The sequence below is a fragment of the Nicrophorus vespilloides genome, unplaced genomic scaffold (genome assembly GCF_001412225.1).
Source record: "Nicrophorus vespilloides isolate i.1.1-1 unplaced genomic scaffold, Nicve_v1.0, whole genome shotgun sequence".
NCBI lineage: Eukaryota > Metazoa > Arthropoda > Insecta > Coleoptera > Silphidae > Nicrophorus > Nicrophorus vespilloides.
In genome coordinates, this window is record NW_017095586.1 from 33,911 (window position 1) to 57,406 (window position 23,496).

The 23,496-nt window shown below is 33.7% G+C and overlaps 1 protein-coding gene across 4 annotated transcripts in view; it reads right to left on the minus strand.

Annotated features, from left to right (window-relative positions):
* LOC108557738 overlaps positions 1 to 23,496 on the minus strand; it is a 70,078-nt gene that overhangs the window by 4,214 nt on the left and 42,368 nt on the right. For all 4 annotated transcript variants that reach the window (XM_017914403.1, XM_017914394.1, XM_017914386.1 and 1 more), the window contains one exon: positions 12,817 to 13,014. In XM_017914403.1, coding sequence (XP_017769892.1) covers positions 12,817 to 13,003 — 187 coding nt within the window. In that variant the 5' untranslated portion in view covers positions 13,004 to 13,014. The remainder of the gene's footprint in view (positions 1 to 12,816; positions 13,015 to 23,496) is intronic.

The window sequence follows — 23,496 nt, forward strand, 5'->3', positions numbered from 1 at the left end:
TGGCAACAAAGACAAATATAATGAAGACGAAATTAATTAAATTTCATTGAAAACATTGAAAACGTATTATTTCTTAGTTAAAATAGTTGTTTCTTTTCATTTGTGTACTGTATAAAATACGAAATTATGTTGTAACAAAAATAATTTAAATGCGATTTTTTAAAAACTCCAAAATTTCTCATTTATAAATGGATATAAGTATTTCTTGAAATATATTATATTATGGAATGGTAATGAAATGTAAAATATATTACTATGCTATTAAGTTGGGCGTGGTGTCTTCCCATACGGATGGGCGATCCGATTGCTTTTGCAAAGTTAATATGAAATTAAATTACGATATGAATTTAAGGAAATGCACGTGCATCCGAAATTTATTATTCAAATCGCTGGCGCATATTAAAGGGAAATCGGTGGTTATATCCGGTTTGGGGGTTTCGGAATCAATGCTTTGTTGCATTCCTTCTTCCATTGGCATCGGGGAATCGGAAGGATCACAATTTTTCATGATGCCCAGAGATTTGCAATGTGTGTGTATGTGCAATGTAGAACATGGAACACGAGGAAAGACGATATTTGCAGGTGGACTGCACTGGTCGACTGCAGACCGTGGTAATATCAAATAATTCATAATAACGGTGGCGGTAATGGGCCGAGAATTCCATAAAGTCGGTGAGTTAACCGCCAAACCTGGAACAGCCATCTAACCATTCTTTATGGTTGGCAAGCAGACGATTCCGCTATGTAGGAGAGTTTCTATGTGTATATGTTCGTGTGTGTACATTAGTAAGCCGGACATATAATCACTGCCTAAGCGAGACCTACCCTCCCTCTCTATTTACTACCGCCATTACGTCACATTTACTGTAGTCCCATATATCCGCCCTTTAATTCGCCGCTGCCTTAGCCGCCCCCGCATCACCCAAGTAAAACCAATAATAGTAAATGTTTTATGGGAAAACATCGCTTCCTTGGGGCGCCTCCAACCCAAAATGCGTGCTGGCAACATAATTAATATCAATGCCCAATAAGTGGCGCAGACTTAGGACCCTAAGATGATCAAAACCCATTTGGAGCAAATATCTATAAACAAGCAAATGCAATTTATTTTATTGTAGTGTTGCACAAAACTTGTAAAATAATACTTCTTAAGTATCATAACCAATATTACATAACTTATAACATATAATTGTGAATTTAGTTTTAATTACTTTATATATTATTATAATATTTTAATATTTGAAATTAGCAACAATTAGCATCGAGTTTAATATCCTCACGAACATAAAATCTGATTAACGTTAATTGGTATGTATATTATTTACATAAAAAATGTTGTTATAGTAAAACTTTATAAATCACTTGTTTGTAATAATTAGTATAGTTTCTTGCAAGTGCGTGTTCATATGTATAAGGTGAATTCATACATTATACAACCTACTGTTGCTATTAGGGCACGGCATAATGTAACAATAAATCAAGTGGAAAGCCCACAACTTCAAACTATTATAACGTAGGTCCGGAAAACATTTGTTCCTCTGGTATCTCTCTTAAACAATAACAAACTATAAAGTAAGGGAGGCAATTTCCATTTATGTTGCCGGGCCGCAGGAGACCTGAAGAAAATTAAACGTCGGATTCGTATAGCGAACGCAATAAAACCCCAGTCTGGGGTCGGAGCCAAAGGTGAATGACGATCCCCGTCGCATCCCTCCGCACACATAGATCGACCCATTCCACCCTCTCATTCGACCCGAAGGGTTGCAAGCAACGCAGACACACCTGCCGCACATTTTGCGTGAGACAACTACAAAAAACTAATATTTTACTTAACATTTTGCCTAATACAAATCTGACCGCAATAAAACACTCGGGTAGCATTAAATTTCCGAGAGATTCGCATTAAACCATCCGAAAATTTTATGATCTCTTTAAAGCCGCAAAATAAATGTCTGCACGCTGTGAGGAAGGGGGAGGACCACACAGCAAAGACTCATCCTTTTGTTCGTAATTCTTTCTTCCTTCTCCTGTTCGTTCTTTTTACCGTGTCTCCTCCTTCCATCCTTCCTTCCCTCGGCATTATACGTCAGAGAGAATAAATGCTTATATATTTATATTTGACCGCGGGCGTTCAATGCAGGAAGAACAGGCTTAGAGCTCCGACATTTTATCTCGTTTGTATAATTAATGAAATAAATTTTGCGATGTTGTTTATTATATTACGGAAAAAAAGCTTCGTTTCATAAGGCCTTTGATTATATTTCCTTTTTAAAAAAAAAAGTGGAATGTTCAGTTCTCGTTCATTTTTATCATGATATATATTTTTTTTTTGGATCTTCGGTCTTGTTGGGATATAATTAAAGATGGAGCGGCAACACGTCTGGGTTTCATGATGAGATGATCCTTACACCACACACGTAGAGCCAGTGTTGTTGGAAGCGCCGCCACTAAAACTTGAGCTTTTACGCCAACAGCGGGATATGAGAGAAATCTTGCTAAACTTGTTAAATCTAATCCAGCCTCTATGCTGCCCTCTGAATAGGAAACTACTACATTTTAGACGTCCGAAGGAAAAATGAGATTAAAGAATCAAACCGGATAAGCATATGCAAAAATGTTAAGTTAATCCCATCAAAAAACTTTGAATCCAATGTGTTTTTATAATAACAAATAAACTTCATAGAAACTATTGACTGCAACCTTTTTTTCTTCATAATAACATAATATAATAACTTATATAAAAATATGCATATGTATATAATTACAGAAATATCCCGGACTAATCGAGGACTTTCAAATAGAATACAATACACAAATAAACCGCACAAAGAGACACTTCATTGTTTTTATTGATAAATTTTTAAATTTATTTTGAAATTTTCATATCCGTACTGATCGAAACCAGATTTGATTTAATATGATAATATAAATTTCACCTAATATTTATTTTTTATATAATAAATATATTAGAGAAAAAATAGAGAATTTAAACTATAATAAATGCTTTTGATTTGCAGCTGCAGTTGTGAATTATGTCAATCGATATCCACGTACAAGAAAAGCAAGTTGCAAATGGAAACTGCAGTAACTTGACACAATTGGGAGACCTGTTGGTCTGGTATAGTAAACAACTCGATAAATATTTCACACCCATTGTATTTTGGATTTTCTTTGTTGGCGAATTAGATGGAAATGAAAATAAAAATCAAACATAATCCTAGTGTTTGTTGTAAATATACTTTTTAATACTCGCACAGCATTATAGGAAAGAGTCTAAACAGAATTACAGACGGCCTTTGCGCCGCGTGCTGGCTGCTGCCTCCCCAGGGCAAACAACTCAAGATTGAATATGAAAATTTAATCAGGTAATTTCATAGGGGATGATGGCTGAATTCACCTCGCTTGGCAGGAGTTGTGTGTGTAAGCATTGCTCCTTTCCTTCAAACCAGCCCCGTTCGCTTCACTTATATCACCTATCTCCTTCAATGTAATTATACGAAAATTGCAAATTAGCTCACCCATTCCCATTCGAAAGTACCACCCAAGGGCGAAACGAGACGCAGAAAAATTTCTCAATAACCCCGTTGTTGAATGTTCGTAATTACGCATATTTTGAATCCAACGCTGTGCGAATTCCAATTTTTTTTGTTCGTCGCTTGCATAATGGCAGTGGTAAAAAATAATTAGTGGCGACATTAACCAGAATATGCTGGATTAAAGTTGTAATGGAGGCTGCTGTATGCGGCGGTCTTTAGGGCTGAAGCTCTGAAAACCTTTTAGTTGAAGGGCTGTTGATTTAGGACGCTTGTGTGCCCCGAATTTCAAAGACACCACGCCGCAATTATATTTCGTTATATTGCTGAAAATATAACTCGCCCAATATAGAGGAGAAGGAGACCCTCATACATAATATTTACTTAAAGGAACTCTCCACACTGGCTTTTCAAATTAATCCCGCTGGAAAACGTGAAACACTGAGAGAAATTAGATACAAAAGAAATAACAAAAAAATACAAATAAAAAATAAGGACTATGGGACAAAAAAAACCATGTTTGTATATTTGTCATTGTGATTTTGTGGATTTCGAAATTGAGTAATTGCATTTATTTCGCGAATTAATAACTTTCGCAAATATATTAATCAATGTATGCGCGTTCTGTGCGGACGGCAATCGAAATCTCGTCGCCACGTGAATAATTAAAATTTTAAACGCACACAAACAAATGCGTGCGTGTATTTGCAGTGGTTTGAATGATTTCCACAATTTACCATTACTACTTTCATACACATATACTAAATAACATTCCGGACAATTGAAACAATTTAGCATTTATATAAAATGACACTGGAAAAACACACATTCGCATTTCTACATTGCTGGATTTCGTGCAATACATTAATTCCGTTCAGTTTCATTTAATAGAAACTCGAAACATTCTATTTTCATTTTCGAGCGGAATGCTCTCCCGTTTTAAATAAATTCTGAATTACATTTGTAATTAACTTTTCAATTATATTTTTTTTGCTTAATTTAAATATCTTCTTGATTATGTTCAATTGACTTGTACTGGTTACATAATAAACTTTCTAGTTAACAATCAAACCACTGTAGTAAATTGTTTTGTATCGTGGATTTACAGAGAATTAAAGCAAATATGATACGAACATTAATGAACAATTTGACATGGGTATTATTTTTGATGATAAATAGTTTTAGTTTTGTTGTAATACATTCGTATTTGCCATCAAAATGGACTTTGGGTTTTACTATGAGAAGTTGAAAATCATCCTAAGTTTATGTTGATTAAGGTTTAATATTTCTCATGATAAGTTTGACTAAAAGATATTTATAACTATAGTTTGTTATTCATTTTTAGGTCTTTGGTGATAAATATAGTATTTATTGTGATATGAATTAAGGGTATAAAATAAAATGTATATAAATCGTGTCTACATGTTTCATTTTTCAATATTTCATTTATAATATAAAAGTCCAACACGAGTTCTGGAAATAAATTGCAAGATTAACTTTATCATTCCGGCCCTCAACTATTTTCCAGCAGTCTCCAAGACGCGCACCCGCTTTTCAGGAAATAAAGACAAACAATTATTTCATGGAATTTCCCCGAGAAATATTTATCAAAGCGGCAATAAGTCTAATGAAACACTTAAACGTTAGCTTCATAATATATTTCCGAGATTGTGGATCTTCAAGCGCTGCCGTAATCAGGGGTGTACGGCAACATCATATTTCCAGAAAGCGTATAGAATTAAATATTTAAGTGATTCGATGTGTAAAATGATGTGTGCAGTAGATCATCGACGCCCATCGTCTTGTCCATCGGAAACTTTGTTTTCGTTGTGTGAGTTGCCCATCAGAATTTGATTGATAGACGCAGCCAAGTAATAAAACCAATATACAGCACCGACCGACCGCCAACCCCCACGGTCTGGTGTATCACCCTTTTCCAATCAATCAAGTCCGCCATCCCACCCTCCAACCCCTCGCGCCTTCAAACTGTGAGTTGGAAGGGTTGCTTCGCGGTTAAGTTTCCTTCTTCCGATTCTTCTGTAATTATCGACGTATAATGTACAGTCCAAGGGATCTGGAGGTAACGGTGCGCACCGTCGCATCTCCGGCCGCAATTATTGCTCGACGTTAATTAAATACATTGCGCCCGGTAATTAATATTATATTTTACAATGGCGACGGAGAGAAGAGGACGTACACAGCTCAGCTCGCATCCATCCAACATATTCAATTTGATAAATTTCCTTTAATTATTATCAAAGCGCGTACATAACGCAACGCAAATTGCTCTAAAACGTGCACGTTGTTTCCACTATAAATTGCCACGTGGATTGAAAGTGAATTATTCCAACCAGTTACACGTAATAACGTCTGCGTTTGTATGTATTCATACAATCACATACGCATACATTTATAAACATCATTAGTGTCTTTAATTAATATTAGATTGACTGAATATTCGGTTCACTCATAATGTTATTATTAACATTTCTTTAGCTGATAAATTACAATTCAATACCGTAATCGATATTTAGCCAAATGTAAGTATAATTAAATTAGTTGAACATTCTATATAATTAATTATTTTATATTTCATTCTGGAATAAAAATAGGGCCGAACCAATTGTCTGCCCTATACGAATATATATTAAATGGAACTAAGGTCTGAGGTTTCTCTATCATCAAAAAAAAAAGTGGTTCATTAATATAAAATTGATTTTATAATTAAAATGTAATGAAATCTCGACGTCGATATCAACGTCAGGCAAAAAGAAACTGGCAGCTTTCAAACACCTTTAATGACAGCTAAATCTATATAAAAATATGTTTAATTCAGTATTAACGATTAAATATTGAAAGGCTTTGCACCGTCAAACAATAAATAAATCAATAAGTCTATTGATTGCAACTAAAATAAACGGTATAAGCGTGAACAAAGATCGCCAAATATTCACCCTATATAGAAATTTAAAACTTGTCGGTAAAGTAAACTTACTGTGAATCACTATAAGTTCATGAAACCTGATCATAGCTTTCAGAGGTAAATTGGATGCGGTTTCGTGGTCGGCGTTGTAAATCATAACGTTAATATACTATAGTTTATATTTCTCATTTATGGTTTCGTAAAAAATATATTGAAAGTACTTTAATTAATTTGTTAAAGGGCATTTCTATGGCGATTTTTTAATAAAAAAAATGTAAGCTATTGATGATTCGTAATGAAACAAAAATATATGGGTTCACGTATAATTTTAATAAAAACCTATCAGTTGGGATTAAATGTAAATAGAAAAGCAAAGCTGAAAACATCTGTAACTGTTTGCAGTATTTAGCTGTGGCTATAACGTTATGATAATCCTAATACAGTTCCAGAAACGAGGAATATATATTCGGAAGGGTGAATATAAACGAGGAATGGCAATTATGTTTTCTGTCAAAAAGCTAATATATATGTTATTATTTTTATGGAATAAACGTCTCGTTCGACGATGCTGAGAGTCTAAAAAAGGGGGGATGGGTTTAAAAACCCATCACGTAGAGTATTATGTCTGTGCAGATAAAGTTAATACCTGGGCCGGGTCGTGGATTAGCCGGGCGGCTTACATTACATGCGTTCCGGGAAGAAGTCAGATTGAAATGCCACGGTGTCTCGAAAAGAGAGAGAGAGAGGCAGCAGCAGCAGCATCTCTTTCTTGATGATCCGAAGTCCGTTGTACAATGACGTTGATTTATATTCACAGAGTTACTTTTGTGTGTCGAAAATGGATAGGCGGATATTCCGGGCGGTTGTGGAACCCAGAGGAAGCCACCCCTCACTCACGCACCCGCGGCGGATACACAAAACCCTTGGGCGCCAATCTACAGCCGCCCCTCTAGCAAAATCCACCAGAAGAGACAGAATCTCCCGAAAAGATTACTCATCGCAACAGTCCACGCACGTCTCGCACTAATATCATTTTGATATCATTACCATATCAGGTCCTCACTTGGAATATAGATTATCGAATTACGTTTACACTCTTATAATGCGAGATTGATTTTATATGCCGCCCCCCATCGACGGTGGATACGCATCCGGATAATATCCACAGCTCTGGAGCGTCGATGGGGCTTGTTGTTGTATTATCTCCGCATACCAACTACAACGAAACATCAATATTTTAATGGCCTCCGCTGAACCGAAAATACATTTATGCTCCACCAGCTTTCCTTGGCGATTCTAAAGCGCACACTTTTTCTGTGATCGCCCAAGCGAAAGTGTAATCTCTTTAAATAAACACTGTAAAAAAATAGTTTCCTTTGAGGGCATAAGCGTACCAAAGGTATTTGGAAAATTTGATACATGTTACGGCATTGTAATTAAAAAATATCGCACGATTTTGTACCGCTGACCTCGTAATATTTCGGGAAGCAACTGGTGACCACGTCGAGCGCACCAGGCATTACAATAAATTACACCCTTTACTGCAATGCACGTCGACCCATTTTACAGGCTACTGTGCTTAACCGTAAGCATTTGTTTGAAATCATTGCTATTGTTATGTTTCCAGCCCCAGGTTGTACCACTCCGGTATTCCAATCCTAATTATAATTAGCTTGTTATTAACGTTAATTAATAATATACATGTTTCATTATTTCATTATTCTAATTCTTTTTCTAGTATGATGGGCATTAATTGTATATAAATTAAGTTGTGTTTTTGTATACTTCAAATGAAATAAATTTTATTTTGCTGAGAGTTATATTTATCTTTAATGACTATCAAATGAACATTAGATTTTATTGTCTTGCGGCCTTAAATTGTCGGAGGGTAACTAGTTAATGATCATCTTGGGACTGGAGTTAACCTTCGAGGATGATCGTCGCGCGTCCGTTTCCCTTTTAATGGCAGGCATCTGCTGTTGAAAGTCTGGAGTGCATAATTCGTCGGAAAACAAAAAGGCAAGTGTAATAACATGGAGCAGGGTGGGTCCCAAGGGGGCAGTTCGATCTGCGGTAACACAAATCGGGAACGTGACACGTGGGTACGCGGACCATGGCCGGGTGTCGACGTGGAAACCTCATCCATCAAGGCCGCCCTCCACCTCTTCTCTGGTCGTCGCCCCCTTCTTCACTGGCTCTGAGCCGTTACGAGATCTCACTCTTCCAGAAACTCGTAACCTCTTTTCCTGCTCGCACGTTTAATAAACGGCGGCTGAAAGGGAAACTTAATACCACTTCCACCTATATCTATTTTCTATTGGAAGAATCCTGGTAAAAGCATTGGATTCGGAACTTTTAAAGTGATAAGTACTTTGCTATTTGGTTCGTTCAGTTTTCTTGATTTCACCTCCGCCTTTCTTTCGCTCACTAGTTTTTCCAACCCGACATCAGCTAAGCTTCAAAGAATATTCTTACATTTGAAAACGAATACTACGATTTAAATATTTATATATCAGTTGAAATTGTGGGGAAAAGAATTCCGAATTGATGCGCTGCATAAATTATTCAAAATACATTGCTTACTTCGGAAATGTATTGGAATAAAATTGTTTTCAGGGGTGGAGGATAGTGGGGCGTAGCTCTGTTTATCAAGGCTGGCGGAGTTTAATTAAGTGGTGGAATTTCCTCCGGAGGTTTTTCCAATCAATCAGTTCGCTATGTCGCGCCACATCAGGGATCAATTTGGGTGGAGCGGAGTTTCGTCGCCGTCGACAACGGCGGGGGACGCGGAGGGATGTTGTTTTGACCCTTCCATTGTCCAAGTAGACATCACCATGACTACAGTCCTGTTGCACGGTGACGCTCCAACCATCACCACTTCTACAGGGCACGCTTGTTGCGTATGCTGGGAGTTGATTGACCGTCTGTACCTCTAAATATTCTTTCCTCTATGATTCTTTGAAGCGTTATGAAAAGGTAAAGGTAGCGAGGAACACTTTCATAATTGGAAATGCTCTGAGGCGGAATGAAACATATAAGAATGATACTCGCCTGTCCGATTCTGGAGCATCCAGAATTGTATCGTGTGCACAGAGGGTCGTTCCCGGATATTGGGACTACACATATTAAAAGCCGCCAGCATGTTGGGACTTTCCACCCCTGCGTAGACGATATCTTCACATGGCCCGCAGGAATTGTACGCATCCGACGGCGTTGATAAATGATCAATTGCCGACTCTGAGGTAAACATGCTGTCCTTCAACTCAAACCATCTTCTTCCACCCAATCCACAAACACACACACAAGAAAACTAATGATACCGAAAACAAAAACACCACACGTTTCGGAACTATAATACCGACCCCAGCTCTCAGGGAGAATAATAAGATAAGAAAAAAAAATATAAGGAACGGCATTTACGTTTTTTTTCTTCTTCTCTGTATTCGTCTCTACTCACCCTCCGTCGCATGCACACCATGACTACGACAAAACCACCCTCCAAGAACACTAGTGGAATTTAGATACAGCGTAAAATAACATTCTCTTGAGTTCAGATTTTCGGAATATCTTTCGCATATTTCTTCCATCAATCCAATAACTCCATCAAGCGTAAAATCTAATTATACGTGACATGGTACATTACTCATTTTATATTAAATTTATATAGGAAAATCGTAGTTAGGTAACAAGAAAAATGAATAGCAACTTTTTCAACGTATATTTTTTTCAATTTATTACACATCATCCTTCTAATAAATGAGATATCTCTCAAATAACTTTCTAAAACATTCGTTATTGTAACGTTTATTTAACTTCATAAATAAATAAGCAAATGCCCTTTGAAACTTACAATGAAAGTTTGTATTCATTTTTTGTTTTGTTTCTTTCTTTAAAACCCTAATAGCCGAACATTACTCCTAAAGTTAAAGTAGACAGCATCAATCATGCTTCCGTGTCACTGACGAAAAAAGAAAAACCTATAAGACATAGTACTTGCATAAATATTGATCGTGTGGAACGAATATAGTTTTTTTTTCCATTCATATATTTCCAAAGCTGAATTTTAATTTCACAGAGAATATCAGAACAGCCGACATTTGCTGATTAAAGTCTTATATAGTAAAAAAAAAGCGAAATTATAAGTGAAGTATTATTCGGAAAATAGCTCCGCGCAAGTCGATAATTGGTGGTTAATTAAAAATGCTCTGGATGATTGCTTGCAATAATCAGGGTTTAGCAAACGCAAGGCGTTCTTCATGTTGTTAAAAGATCTTGAATTAAAACTAGCTTTATATAATTTCTTAATAAATAGTTATATAAAGTAAATGAGACTGTGCAATTTAATATTGTTATAACATTTTGGTCGAATATAGATATGTAATTGGGTTGACGGACAAATATTGATAATATAAATATATAGTAATGAATGGAGGCGATTAGCTCGAACGCAGACAATAAGTTAATTAGATTAATAATAGTAGTCGGTATGAGGGGATAATGAGAGAGAGCATGACAATGGTATCGAATGGTAACGACAATAGCAGATAGCTGGACTATAGTGCATAATGGCATCGAATATATTGACATAGAAATCTGATCGTTTAATTGGCAAGTATATAGTTATAGAATATGGACGGTATATCAGCAATTACAGAGAGGAATATATCATTTGACATACAGTTCTAATTAGCTGTATTCGTAATGCATTCATGACGCTAATCAACATGGGACGGGCATTACGAGTGTGTCGGAGGTTGGCGTCGGAGGCGGTGGCGGAGGCAGAGTGTAAAACGCGCGTACCCAAATTCACACGTGGAATCAATTTGGTGAGCAATTATCGGGGAACCGGGCTGGGTAATTGGCATGCAGGTCCCGCGAATGTACCACGCACGCATTCATCCTAATATGCAAATTCGGATCTGGATGCTTTCGTTATGCAGCAGGCAGCCGCCAGCTTCGAATGTGTCGCGGTGTTGTGTCTAATGATACCACTTGTTGCTAGGATCCCAACCCTTGTTACTTATACCCTAACGAGATCTACACTTTTCCGAAACCCATCCAGCTAGGGGAACGGTGGGCGGTAGAGGACTGGGATGCGAATGCAGGGGTTACAGAGGAGGACGTCGGGAGCGGTAGGTGACGCCTGATTGAAGCCCATACAAAATTACTCTTTAATATTCAAAATGCGCACGCCAGTGTGTAATTTATGGAAATTATTTCGAATTTTTAGTCGCTACCCTATCCCAAATACATCGCCCCTAATTAACTATTGTCCCCTGTATGCGCATTAATTAAACTATATATCAAACTCCATATTTTAAATTTTCAATGCGCCCAAATTGGCAGTCCATTCTCTCTATTTTTACTTGTTTCACTTTTACAACACAAAAGCGATATAACATCATTTCACTCTGCAATTACGTGTCGTACAGATCTCTTATTTTCGAAGGCAACATTGTATACATGCGGAAATAAAAGCAATCTTTATTCTGGACAAATGCTATTAGCTATTACTCTCGTCGATATATTACATTTAACTGTAAACATCGCTGACTTTTACAGCAATTACTTTAGTTTGCGGAGAAGAGCTAAAGAAATTTAGTGTAAAGAATTCATATGACTATAAAAACTTCAGGAATGGTGATTTAAGCTAATTTATTGACTCGCTGGCAATAAATGTCATTGACATTAAAAACAATCAATTATAGAATTGGCATTCATAAAGATCTATACTAAAACGAACTAAGATCTTAAATGATGTAATAGTAAACATTCAACTAATTTAATACTTATGAAATCACTAACAGAAATTTAATTATAACGATATTTTTGTTTCATTTTCAGTAATGATAGTTAAATATATGTGAGAAGTTTAACTTTAATTGAAGGAATCATTGTATATATGAGTTTTATTATAAAACAGTATTTTCCAAAAGTTATAAATAATATTTATAAAGTATTAATATAATATCATGAGAATTTTGTAGTCCGCGGAGTAATTTGAATATATTTGCAATTTTTGCCTTATTACGTTGCAGTTTATTCAAGGCAATATTTAGTGTATTGTAAGTACATTTCTTATTCGCAATGATACTTTTATGGAAAAAAGCAGATTCGAAAGTTTGAGAACCGTTCAATCCATTGAAATATTTAAATTCTTTTATTTATTTCTTATGATTTGTGTCTTCCACGTAAAGATTTGAATAATTTTACTGAAATTACTCAGCAATCTGTTTAATATAAATCTATATACATTTAAACGTTATTTCATATTTACTTTAATTAATCTAAGGGAATGGAATGTATCCTGTGACATTTCAAATCTATGTGATTGTATTTGGATTATATCATAGTACTTACAATGATATTCCTGCTGAGCCTGTGCTAGGAGGGAAGCAAACACATGGCTATCTACTGGTCTGGTAGTGATTTCTTCCTCGCTGGAGCTGTAGCCTCTCTCCTGCCTCCATTCCAGACTTCTTTGGCGCCGCATCCCTGTGTTACTCTTGGGACCTCTACGGCCCAGTGTGCCAGCAGCGCTGTCCATCACCAAGCCATCTGAAACAATAAATAATAACTCTAGAATGGCGCAACAAGAACATCACCAACACTTGAGCCTCCGGCAGGATTCTCTCTCGCCTGTTTTAAAATGCATTAAACGAATAAAAATCCCAGTTATATTGCATTATGTAGTGTCTACCTAGTCTACATGATATATCACTTGTTGTTAGCTTAGCAACGAAATGAATTTTAATATTACTTTCACAGTGAAACAGCACCTTTTTTTTCCACGTACGTGGACCCCGACTAGCTTTTCCTCTTTCGCTCTGTCTCTGGGGCTAAATTGTAATTTCATTTATTATTTCTCGAGAGAAACACTGTGCATCATTGAGCGGAAAAACTAATTTCAAAAATATATATATTTTCACTTTCAAAAAAAAAAACATAAAGATTTGTCAGTCTGTAATAAAAAAGATATTAACAATAATGAACAGATGTTTTAGAATCATAATTACATTTTATATCTTATATTAGGCGATTAATATTAATTAATCTCTACGCATGTGGAATTTAACTTAATTGAAAAAAATCATATTAATAGTGACCAATTAATTAATATTACTTAATAAAATGAATGAATTTCGTGGTTAAAACTTACAGTGACCACTTAATCGAATGTACGCTGTTAAGATGATTTCGTGGAGAGTATAAGTATAAGTTCCCACATTAAAAATCGTTTAGAACGCTAGAAAGAGAGATGCTACTTAATTGGAGATGATCGATTCATCTAATAAGATGAGAATATAGACTGTAGAAGAGATGAGAATAATGGGAATGCCCGCATTACTTATACATGCACATTTTAAGTACACAACAGTTAAATTCCCATCAGTCACAATGGGTATTAGCATTGGTATTAGTAAATGGGATGGGAAGGGTTGCAAACAAGTTGGGCGCGACCTTAGAGCCAATTAAAGACCGGGCATTGTATTTATTGATGCGATCCGTTATAATAGCATTCAATCATAATTTATGTTCAATTACAATTGAGTCAAAATATTTTATGGATGATTTGTCTATATGTGTGTGTGGGCTTCACCGAAGCTTCACCCTCCTATACCATTTGTACCGCGTTAATAAAACAACAACTAAAAATAAATAATGGAGGTTTTCCTACTAACTAAGGTAATTATTGTTTCATGGAATATATTTTATGAAACATATTCAATTCAAATATATATGTATATATGGGTCGGTAGACTGAAGCACGTTATTCGCTTTTAAATTGTTAATTCACATTCTGTTATGGCTTTACAATTTTTAAAAATACATTTTTTTTGTTACGCTATTGCTCATGCAATATCATAAATAATAATGCAGTATGCGAAAACTAAATAACCCCAAATTGACAGTTTAATATTTTCGAACAGTGACTACTATCATATATATTTTTATATAAATTTTGAGGTCGTGGTTCACCCCCAAAGGGTTATTTTTTTGTATCATTTTTTAAACATCAAATACATATCAATACATTTACATTGTTTTATTGGCCTCATAGATGAAACCATATTTTGATATCCTTATCATTTTAATAGTAACAGTTACAAAACGATTCGGTTACCGAACAAAAAAAACGCTGTTGTTTCCAAACAGTCCTCCAATTAGGTACATGATGGACATGAAATTTTTGTACAGTCGAAGGAATTATGGTCATCCATCAAGCATTAATTGTATTTAATGATTAACCAATTAGATTTAATTGTTGTATACATATATTAATATTTAAGTCTTTAATTACTATTCAATGCTTATAATATATATATAAAATTCAGAATTAATGTACATAGATAAAGGTAGTACGAATAGTATTGATTTGAGTTATTATCATGGTTAAAATAGAAAGTTTTAAAATGCGATATGTTGTACAACCGCGATTTGTCGTATATTCGAATATAGATCAAAGATAGGAACATATTTTACATGGGTATCTAAGCCGTAAAAAGATCAATTGATGTAAGGAAGATAAAATGAAGTTCATATATCAAGGGGATCAAGGAGGGAACACACAAAAACATCAAGAAGTATATCTTAAGGAATCTGATACTTTAGCTTTGAGCGACCTTCGACTCTGAAAGTAAAAGTATTATAGATTATGAAAAATGCTGATATTATAAAAAAAAAATTATCTATAGATATTTTGCAGTAAGAATTTTCAAGAAGTAAAAATGTATTTTATCAAATCAGATAATATGTACACATTCGGTTTTTATTTTATCTAATTTCTCGTCCAGTTTCAAACAGTCCGGAATGCGAGGTATTACTGTACATTAATATACAAAACATTGCGAATTTATTTAACATTATTTCATTAAAAAAGTTTACTTATACAATGAAAAGCAAATAGAATATTTGTTGATATATTCTCGAAAGTATATAACAACAACAAAAGGGGGATTGTAAAAAAAGGGAATACGTGTTGAAATATACTGAAACTCGTTTTGTTTTTTTTTTTCTCTACCTTCCAAATCAAATGTAAATAATTCAGTTAATTAAATTGAAGCTGTAGCAAATTAAAATGTAATTGGAATAGCATGCTACTTCCATTAGAGCCAGTTGCTTTTTTTCCCTCGTCTGTATTTGTTGTTTTTTTTTTTGACGATCCCAGTAATTTTTTTCAGCTGAATTTTTCATAAGAATTTTTGTGTATACTTTATAATTTTTTTTTCGCTCTCCGGTAGGATTAGAAAATAATAAAATACAGAGAGATGCAGGGCTGGGCCGGTGGACGAGAAGGGGGGTTCAAGTGCGTGTCTCTTCCCTAATCCGGGGGATTCGGTTACACGCTTCGAGATCGTCCATTATTGATCATGACTGTCATTTGGGATCCACCCGAAGTAAATACATGGGAAAACAAACACGTTTAACCCCTTTAATGGTCAACTTTGCCGTCTATGACTCAGCTCAGCTACCGGAATCCTGCCGAAGGCCTAAATACACTCATAAAATTCATAATAGGAGAAACATTCTCCCTGCTTTGCTCTCTGTCTGCGACTCTTTACAATCACCACAAAACCCACAGACGTTTTTACATTGAAACCGCAGGACAAACCACATAAAGTTTCCTGCCGTAGGATTAAAAAAATCATCTATTTTGGGAATTCAACTTAGTTTTGTAAGCTTTAAAACTTAGTGTAAATAGGGATTCATATTTTTACTTTAATCTTAACCCCGGTTATAGATTTACTATGTTTATTCACAAAATTGTTTATTATGAGAAACTGGACATAATTATTAGTTTTTAATATAATTGATTGCAATGGATTTAAAATAGTTAAAGAAAAGTTATAAATTTTTATATTTTTTTTTTGTGTTGCGTTAGCATTTAATAATTGATTGCAAGGGATTATAATAGTTAAAAAAAAATGTTATAAATCTTTATAACTTTTTTTGTGTTGCGTTACAGGATTTAATAATAATAAATATGAAATCTCAATATGAATAAGAAACTTGGAGCTCACTTTCTAAGATTAGAGTTAAGTTCTAAAGATTAGTTCTCGTGAATATTCTGTGGGTATTAAAGCGCAGCGAAATGAAACAAAAACATTTATCGCGACCAGATCCAATTATCCGCAAACTTTTTCGAAGCCAAACAAGCCGGAAAATAGGAAAAACCGTGGCGCCTTTGTTATGCAGGAAATTAAGAAAATTCCTATTAAACTTGAGAAGACTTAATGCAATTTTAGATTCGCCATTGAAAAACTTATATGTTAACTAACAATATTCAAAGCAAAAGGAAATTGAAAAAATAGCTCAATAATTGAACCGTTTTCTTGAGAAAGCACCGAATGGAAATACTAATAAAAAAATAAAATAAAAGTTGTCGTCGAAGCTGAAACGCAAGTGCTCGAGGAGAAGGAAGCGTTGAGTAAAAAGGAATCGCACCAGGAGCACGATTTGCATCCTGCAGAAGCAGTAATTGAAAAGAAGCTGCGGAACGCATAGCCCAGAACGGAAACTGCATATTTCCTGTGCAAAAGCACACATCGTAAAATGAATAGAAGTACGCAGCGAGTAAGGAATAAAAGTAAGGAGAAAAAGGGGCGAATAATTAATTAAACTTTGATGATAGGCGGAAGCGGAGGCAAAACATTTATGTGGAGAGATTTTCCCGCCCAATATTTACTCTCATCCAAAATCCGAGCCCTAATACTTCTTCCATTAATTTAAGACCTCGGCAGCTTAAATCGAAGGACTTGAGTGTTTTTTAATGATAACTCATCCTTTATAGGGGAGGACCTCCCAGTTTTCAACCCCCTTCCCAGAAGCAAATGCAAACACGTGATGTCTGTCTCTAATTGCTGAATTTTGATTTACCAATTAGTGTTGAGGATTACTAAATTTTATATCTGTAATTAAAGCTCGAAACAGCGGACTAATATAGCCCCAATTATATACTAAGTTATAAACCCTAAGTCGTTTCCTTATCGTCTAATTATTCCACTTCATTCCAGATCCATTAAATAAAAGTAACCATAACTTACATAAATAAAAAGCAGTTACATCAACGTAAACCACCTAGAAATACATAAAGAGGAGAAGAAAAAACATCGGTAAATAACGCTTTTTATTATAATATAGATTATTTTTATACTCCACGCATATATATGAAATTTATGTTTATGCGCGTCCATTTTATGGCCGCCCGGTATGAAAAATGATGTAATGGCGAATACATAAGATAAGTTACACACATGCGATATTAGAACCGGAAACATTTATTATACTCGCGCGTGTATAATTCCATGCAAATGGCAATAAAATCACTTTTGAAATTATGTCTTATTTAATTTGCCCACACATAGATACGGACTGAGTTCGTTGAAAAAAAAAATGTGTTAGCCCTTTGCTGCTGTTGCTGCTGTTGTTTTGTTGCTTTTCGGATGTGCGAGACAGAGATGGAACGGCAGAAAAAATGTGGCCTAATTTTATTAATCCATAAAGTTAAGTGCGGTGTTTCGAAAGTTTAATTCAGTTAGGGACGTGCGAGCACGAAGGGACCATCACATAATATAATTTTAAGGGAGACAAAAAATGCCATGTCCGGGATTTCAATTTTATTACGGCATACTTTTAGTTTGCAAATTAATGCCGTATCACGCTAATATCCAACGTTTCGATATTAATTTAATTAAAAACACATCTCATTTATATAGCTTACACTTTGGTAGAATCCAAGTATTTTATTTATTTGTTTTTCATTATTTTCTTGAATATATAATAATTAATTGCATAGATGCCAATTTTATAACTACATCTAAAATTCAATCCAATGGGAAGTATAAGAATAATCTTTACATTTCCATCACAATATCAAAAAATATTGAAAAGTTGTTTTTGTTTTGTTTTTAAAATACATTAAATATTATTTTCCTTAAAATGTAATGTGCATAAATAATTATTGTATATGTGAAGTGGGGTTGCTGGATCATCTCTTCATTAATTATTATTATAATGTCCTTTTTTTTAAATTTACTTTTACCACATTCATAAGGCTTGATATCAATGTCAAATGATAGATTGCTTTAAAAAATATTAAATTAAAAAAAAATATATAAATACTAAATTAATGATAATTAGTTAAGGTTATAACTAATTATCATTAATTTAGTCGTAATCGGTACTTCGTTATTAAAACATACAGTTAAATAATATCCCAAAGGTAAATCATAGTTTGAAATAAAGTTAAGATATTCTAAGGATTAATTAAATAATAAACTTTTGTACTAATTATTGTTTGCTTAATTACTTGATAAACATTTGGATTTAATATACTCTTGATTAAAACTCTACAAATATCTTGTCAAATTTTATGCAAGAACAAAGTTGTTTATTTAGAAAAATATTGAAATTGTTTTTTTGTGTTTTGGAAATACAATAAATGCAAATAATGTTGACGCTACTGGGTTTCAAGCATTGATGAGAATGTTAAAGTGGAAAATCTATTAGAAGGGTGTTCGAATTGAGTTTGGCATATTAAGTTTGTTTTGTTGGTGGAAAGGAATGGAGCAGAAGCAGCAGCGGAGCAGGCACGTCTGGGGCGTTTAACGACTAAAATAAACAAAATGATCTCTTTATTCGGTACATTAGTAAAATGTAATTATGCCGTGCTGCAAATAAAGTTAGCAATTAGAGAGTAAGCGTCGCCACCGCTGCAGCCGCCACCTCCAAAGCGTCAGCATGCTTACAACTAGGTAGGTTGGACCAATCGCAGCCCGCCGTTGTCCCGTCCACTTTATGCACTCTTGTCAAAAGCTATCAGCTTAAAGCTGACGGCGTTAACACAAAAGCCCTTTACTGGAACCGCCCTCCGCATCGCCGACGCCCCACCGCCTCCTCTTCACTCCTCACCATTAAACTCCTCACCTCCTGTTTGATATATTAAAATTTAATTTTTCAGCGAGTTCACGTTTAACAGTTTTTAATTCGACGTCGCACCTCTTTTTGCTGTCGCCTGCAGAGAATCATTTTTTATTATTAACTCCCGTACGTTTTATACTTTACTCAAATTATAAAACATCTAATTTTCTAGGAGGCGGCGGCGGCTGCGGCAATTGCCGGATTTCCCCATGCCCCAATCCTAAATGCAGGCGACGTTGAGCGACGCAATTTTCATCTCGCAAGATAATTGTAATGTTCTTGCTATTAACATAAAGAGCTCCCTTTTATTCCGCGCGACGTGACTACAAAATTAATATCAACTATATTACACTCACATATAGACCCTGGCGACAAATAATAGAAAGCACAGAAAATAAGAAAGCAGATGAAAATTGAGTGGAGAATAAAGGAATACTGTATGTGCAAGAGAAAGAAAATTATGCTTTTTACCCTGCTTGCTCTCGTACGTTTCAACAATAACATTTTTATTCACTTCACAATTTTCTTTGTTATTGAAATACCGAGTTTAAAAAAAACATTTTTTAACGCAAAACTTTTATTATCGAATATACATATTTATATTTTCTTATAAAACATCGCTCTCATTATAAAGTGAAACCTAATATGTATATTTACTCATATTTAGCTCTTTTAATGTCCAGAAATTCCCAAATTCCTAGACACAACTGAAGCTAGACGAAAAAAAAAATAAAATTTGTAAAATGCATTTTTAACAATAAAAACTACAACTTCAATTATTTGTGAAAATTTTTGACTTCTGCCTAAATCCGCCCCTATATGTAGATATTTTATATTTTGTTCATTGTCATATAATTTCTATAAATATTAGAACTGTTAATTTCATTAAATAAGAAATAGTTAATGTTATATATCTCAATTTGTGTTTATAATCTTAGTGGATAAAGCATACATTCAATTTTCGCTTGAATAGAGTATGAGAGGATCGTAAGTAATAAAACCCTCTCTGCCAGAAACTATATTCTAAATGTTAATGCGTCGACTATTAGAAATATTAACATAATCGAATTCATTCCATATTCCAATCTTAACTTGCGCATTTGCATATTTCGTTCCTAGAAGAAAATCTATTATACCTGTTGAAATTGTGAAGGACTTCGAGTAAAATCATGTTTTCCCAAGTAAACGCTTCATTATCACAACTTGCAATTACTAATTACGCAACAACAATAATAATCATTGTTCCTTTTACCGCCTTTAGTCGTTAGCAAATGTATTTTCCCCGACGTGTTACGACCACTCATTATACTAATTAATAACAGAAGTGCAACAATGGGATTGTGCACCTACGAGTGTATTATAATTATTTTAATTATTCTCGTTCAGTTTCGAACAACTTTCATCACAATTATATAAATAAAATATTATAAAAAAATAATGTAACGATGAAAATGGAAGTGAAAAATGAAAGAAATGGAACCAAATTGAACAACAAATTTAAATATAATGGCATTATTAATTTTAAATTAAATACGTAATGTTCGGTTCACGGGATGCTAGTTATTGGCGTTCGATCGTGGATGCGGTTATTTTATTATTTACACCTGTTACATAATTAAAGCATCGGGTAAAAGTTCCGCATTACGGATAATTCATGTTTATAGTTATAATATAATATTAATAGTCGTAATATCATTTGTCCACCGATTTATAGCCGTTCATAACAATTTTAATCAATATAATTTATAATTTTACCTCCGCCTCGTGAATTTGTAGTAAAACTACAATTGATGCATAATTTATACCATATTATTAAACACTTTAGGTGTTACAGCCAGATGACACCTTTATTTAAAAATTAGCATTTCGTGACGTAAATATTTGTATTATTACCGAAATTGCCAATAAATTTTGAGAACAAATACAGGTATTTCGGTAATTTAAAAATGAAGAAAAACCAAATGAAACTTGAACTTGAATAATGAAATAAATTTAGCTTTGAATATTTAGAAATAACGTATAATTATGTATTAAAAATTATCAGAATTTTACCTGTTTTTTTCTTAAAATATTTACTGTTGATGTGTAATAGAAACTTTTGAAGAAAAATACCATTAGACGTATGCCATACGAATGTACGTTAATGCGAGAATCAATTTCCATGTATGATGTACAGACGTGCCTCTTTGATCGCACATACGTACTCAACGTTCATATCAACGTACACGTTGTATTAATATCAAAAAGAACTGCAAACACCTCTAACTGATGTAGATCAAAACCTTGTAGTTAATTCTGTGAATGCGCCGGGCGTAAAACAAATCTATTTTTATATTTTGTTAAAAAAAAGAATCTAGGAACGTAATGGGATAATAAATGAACAACGTATGGTCTTGACTATCGATTTCTTATTAAATTATTTTTATTAATGTATTTATATCCGTGCATTTCCACTAATATTATATTTTAATTTATTATATTTTAATACGAAAATCATGTTGCTAATGTCATTATTTCAATTTTCAATTGCGTTTGAAATTACAGAGAGCCTAAATTCAATTAACTTTTCCAATGCAACGGTTATATTTATTTCTATATATTTGCAATTATTTGTACTTGGATCGGTACTTTGAAATAGTGGCGCGTCACTCAATTCAATGCTTTTTATTCATTTGGAAATATTGAAATTTCATTACGACCTCCATTATTTACAACTGGCAATATAATGCAATAACGGTTATTGAATTTATAAATAAATAAATATATATATAAAACTTGACTGGTTTTGAATAACGTCATTTATTTATTTCCATTTTCTTTGACCTATTTGTGCTTTAATAAATAATATCACGTGCAAATAAGTCATAAAGATTGTTAACTTAGACCTACTTGAAGTAAATATATATATACACGTAATAAATTCTCTTAAATTGCATTGCTAATTATTTATTGATTTTAAAATAATTAGGATAACATAAAATAATAATATATTAATTGTAATTATAATATAAGCATTATATATATTCAAGATATTTACATAGATCTTATTAAATCTAATATAGTTATTATTTTTGTAGAGTTATTACGAATTATTTAAAATCACTTCTTAATTCATATACAGGTATCCTCCGACTTACGAACTCCCGGACTTACGAACAAAATTCTAAAATCTCTAACTAGTTTCAAGGAGATATAGTGATAAAAGAATTAACTGTCCAAACAAAAATTGACAATTTCTTTAATAAAATACTATATTTTATTAAATAATTTTGATGTCGAGATTGAAAAGTATTTGTAAGTATTTTGTTTATTTTAATTTATTTTTCAAATTTATGCAGTCAGTACAGAATTTAACATATATAAAAGTAAAAATCATGATGAAGTGTGATAAGATAAGTATATTTTTAAAATTCCCCCGACTTATGAACAAATTTTACTTACGAATGGAATTAGTTCGTAAGTCGGGGGATACCTGCATTCTATTTAATTTTACAAGATGTAATCAAGAAAAACGTTTTTATTGCAAACTAAATCTTCCACTGAAGACCATGAACTTCTGCATTCAATAAATTTCTAACATCCTCTTTGGATAATTTATTGTATGTTGTTTTCTTCTTCTAGTACAACTTTGGGTATATTTAGAAACAAACTCAAACATTTAAGCATTTTAGTGATTTCTTTCCAATAACTATCAATGTTACAAATCCTCTAGTTTAATGAAATTGCTTAATATTCGACGCTTAGAATAAGCTTTAAATGATATTCTTATTGAGTTAAACACAATTTTTGCTTAAATTGTAATTGTAAGTTAAATGAGATTTGAAATTGCAGACTTGGTTATATCAAAGGTTAATGTCAGAGGTAACAGGTATAACAGTACCATGACTTTTATCGATATTTTTTAATATTCAAGTTCGTGGTGCTTCATAGGTTAGTGACTTCTCGAGACAGTAGCTTCTTTTAAAAGTACGCGATATTAAGGATAAGCCATGAAGTTTTACTACTAAAGCGGATGAGAAATTGGCTGTAAACTGTCGTTTTGGTATGAAAAATCTCCGATATATATATAGGTAACTCCTAGCAGAAATCAATATAAGAAGTGTGATGCTATTAAATCTG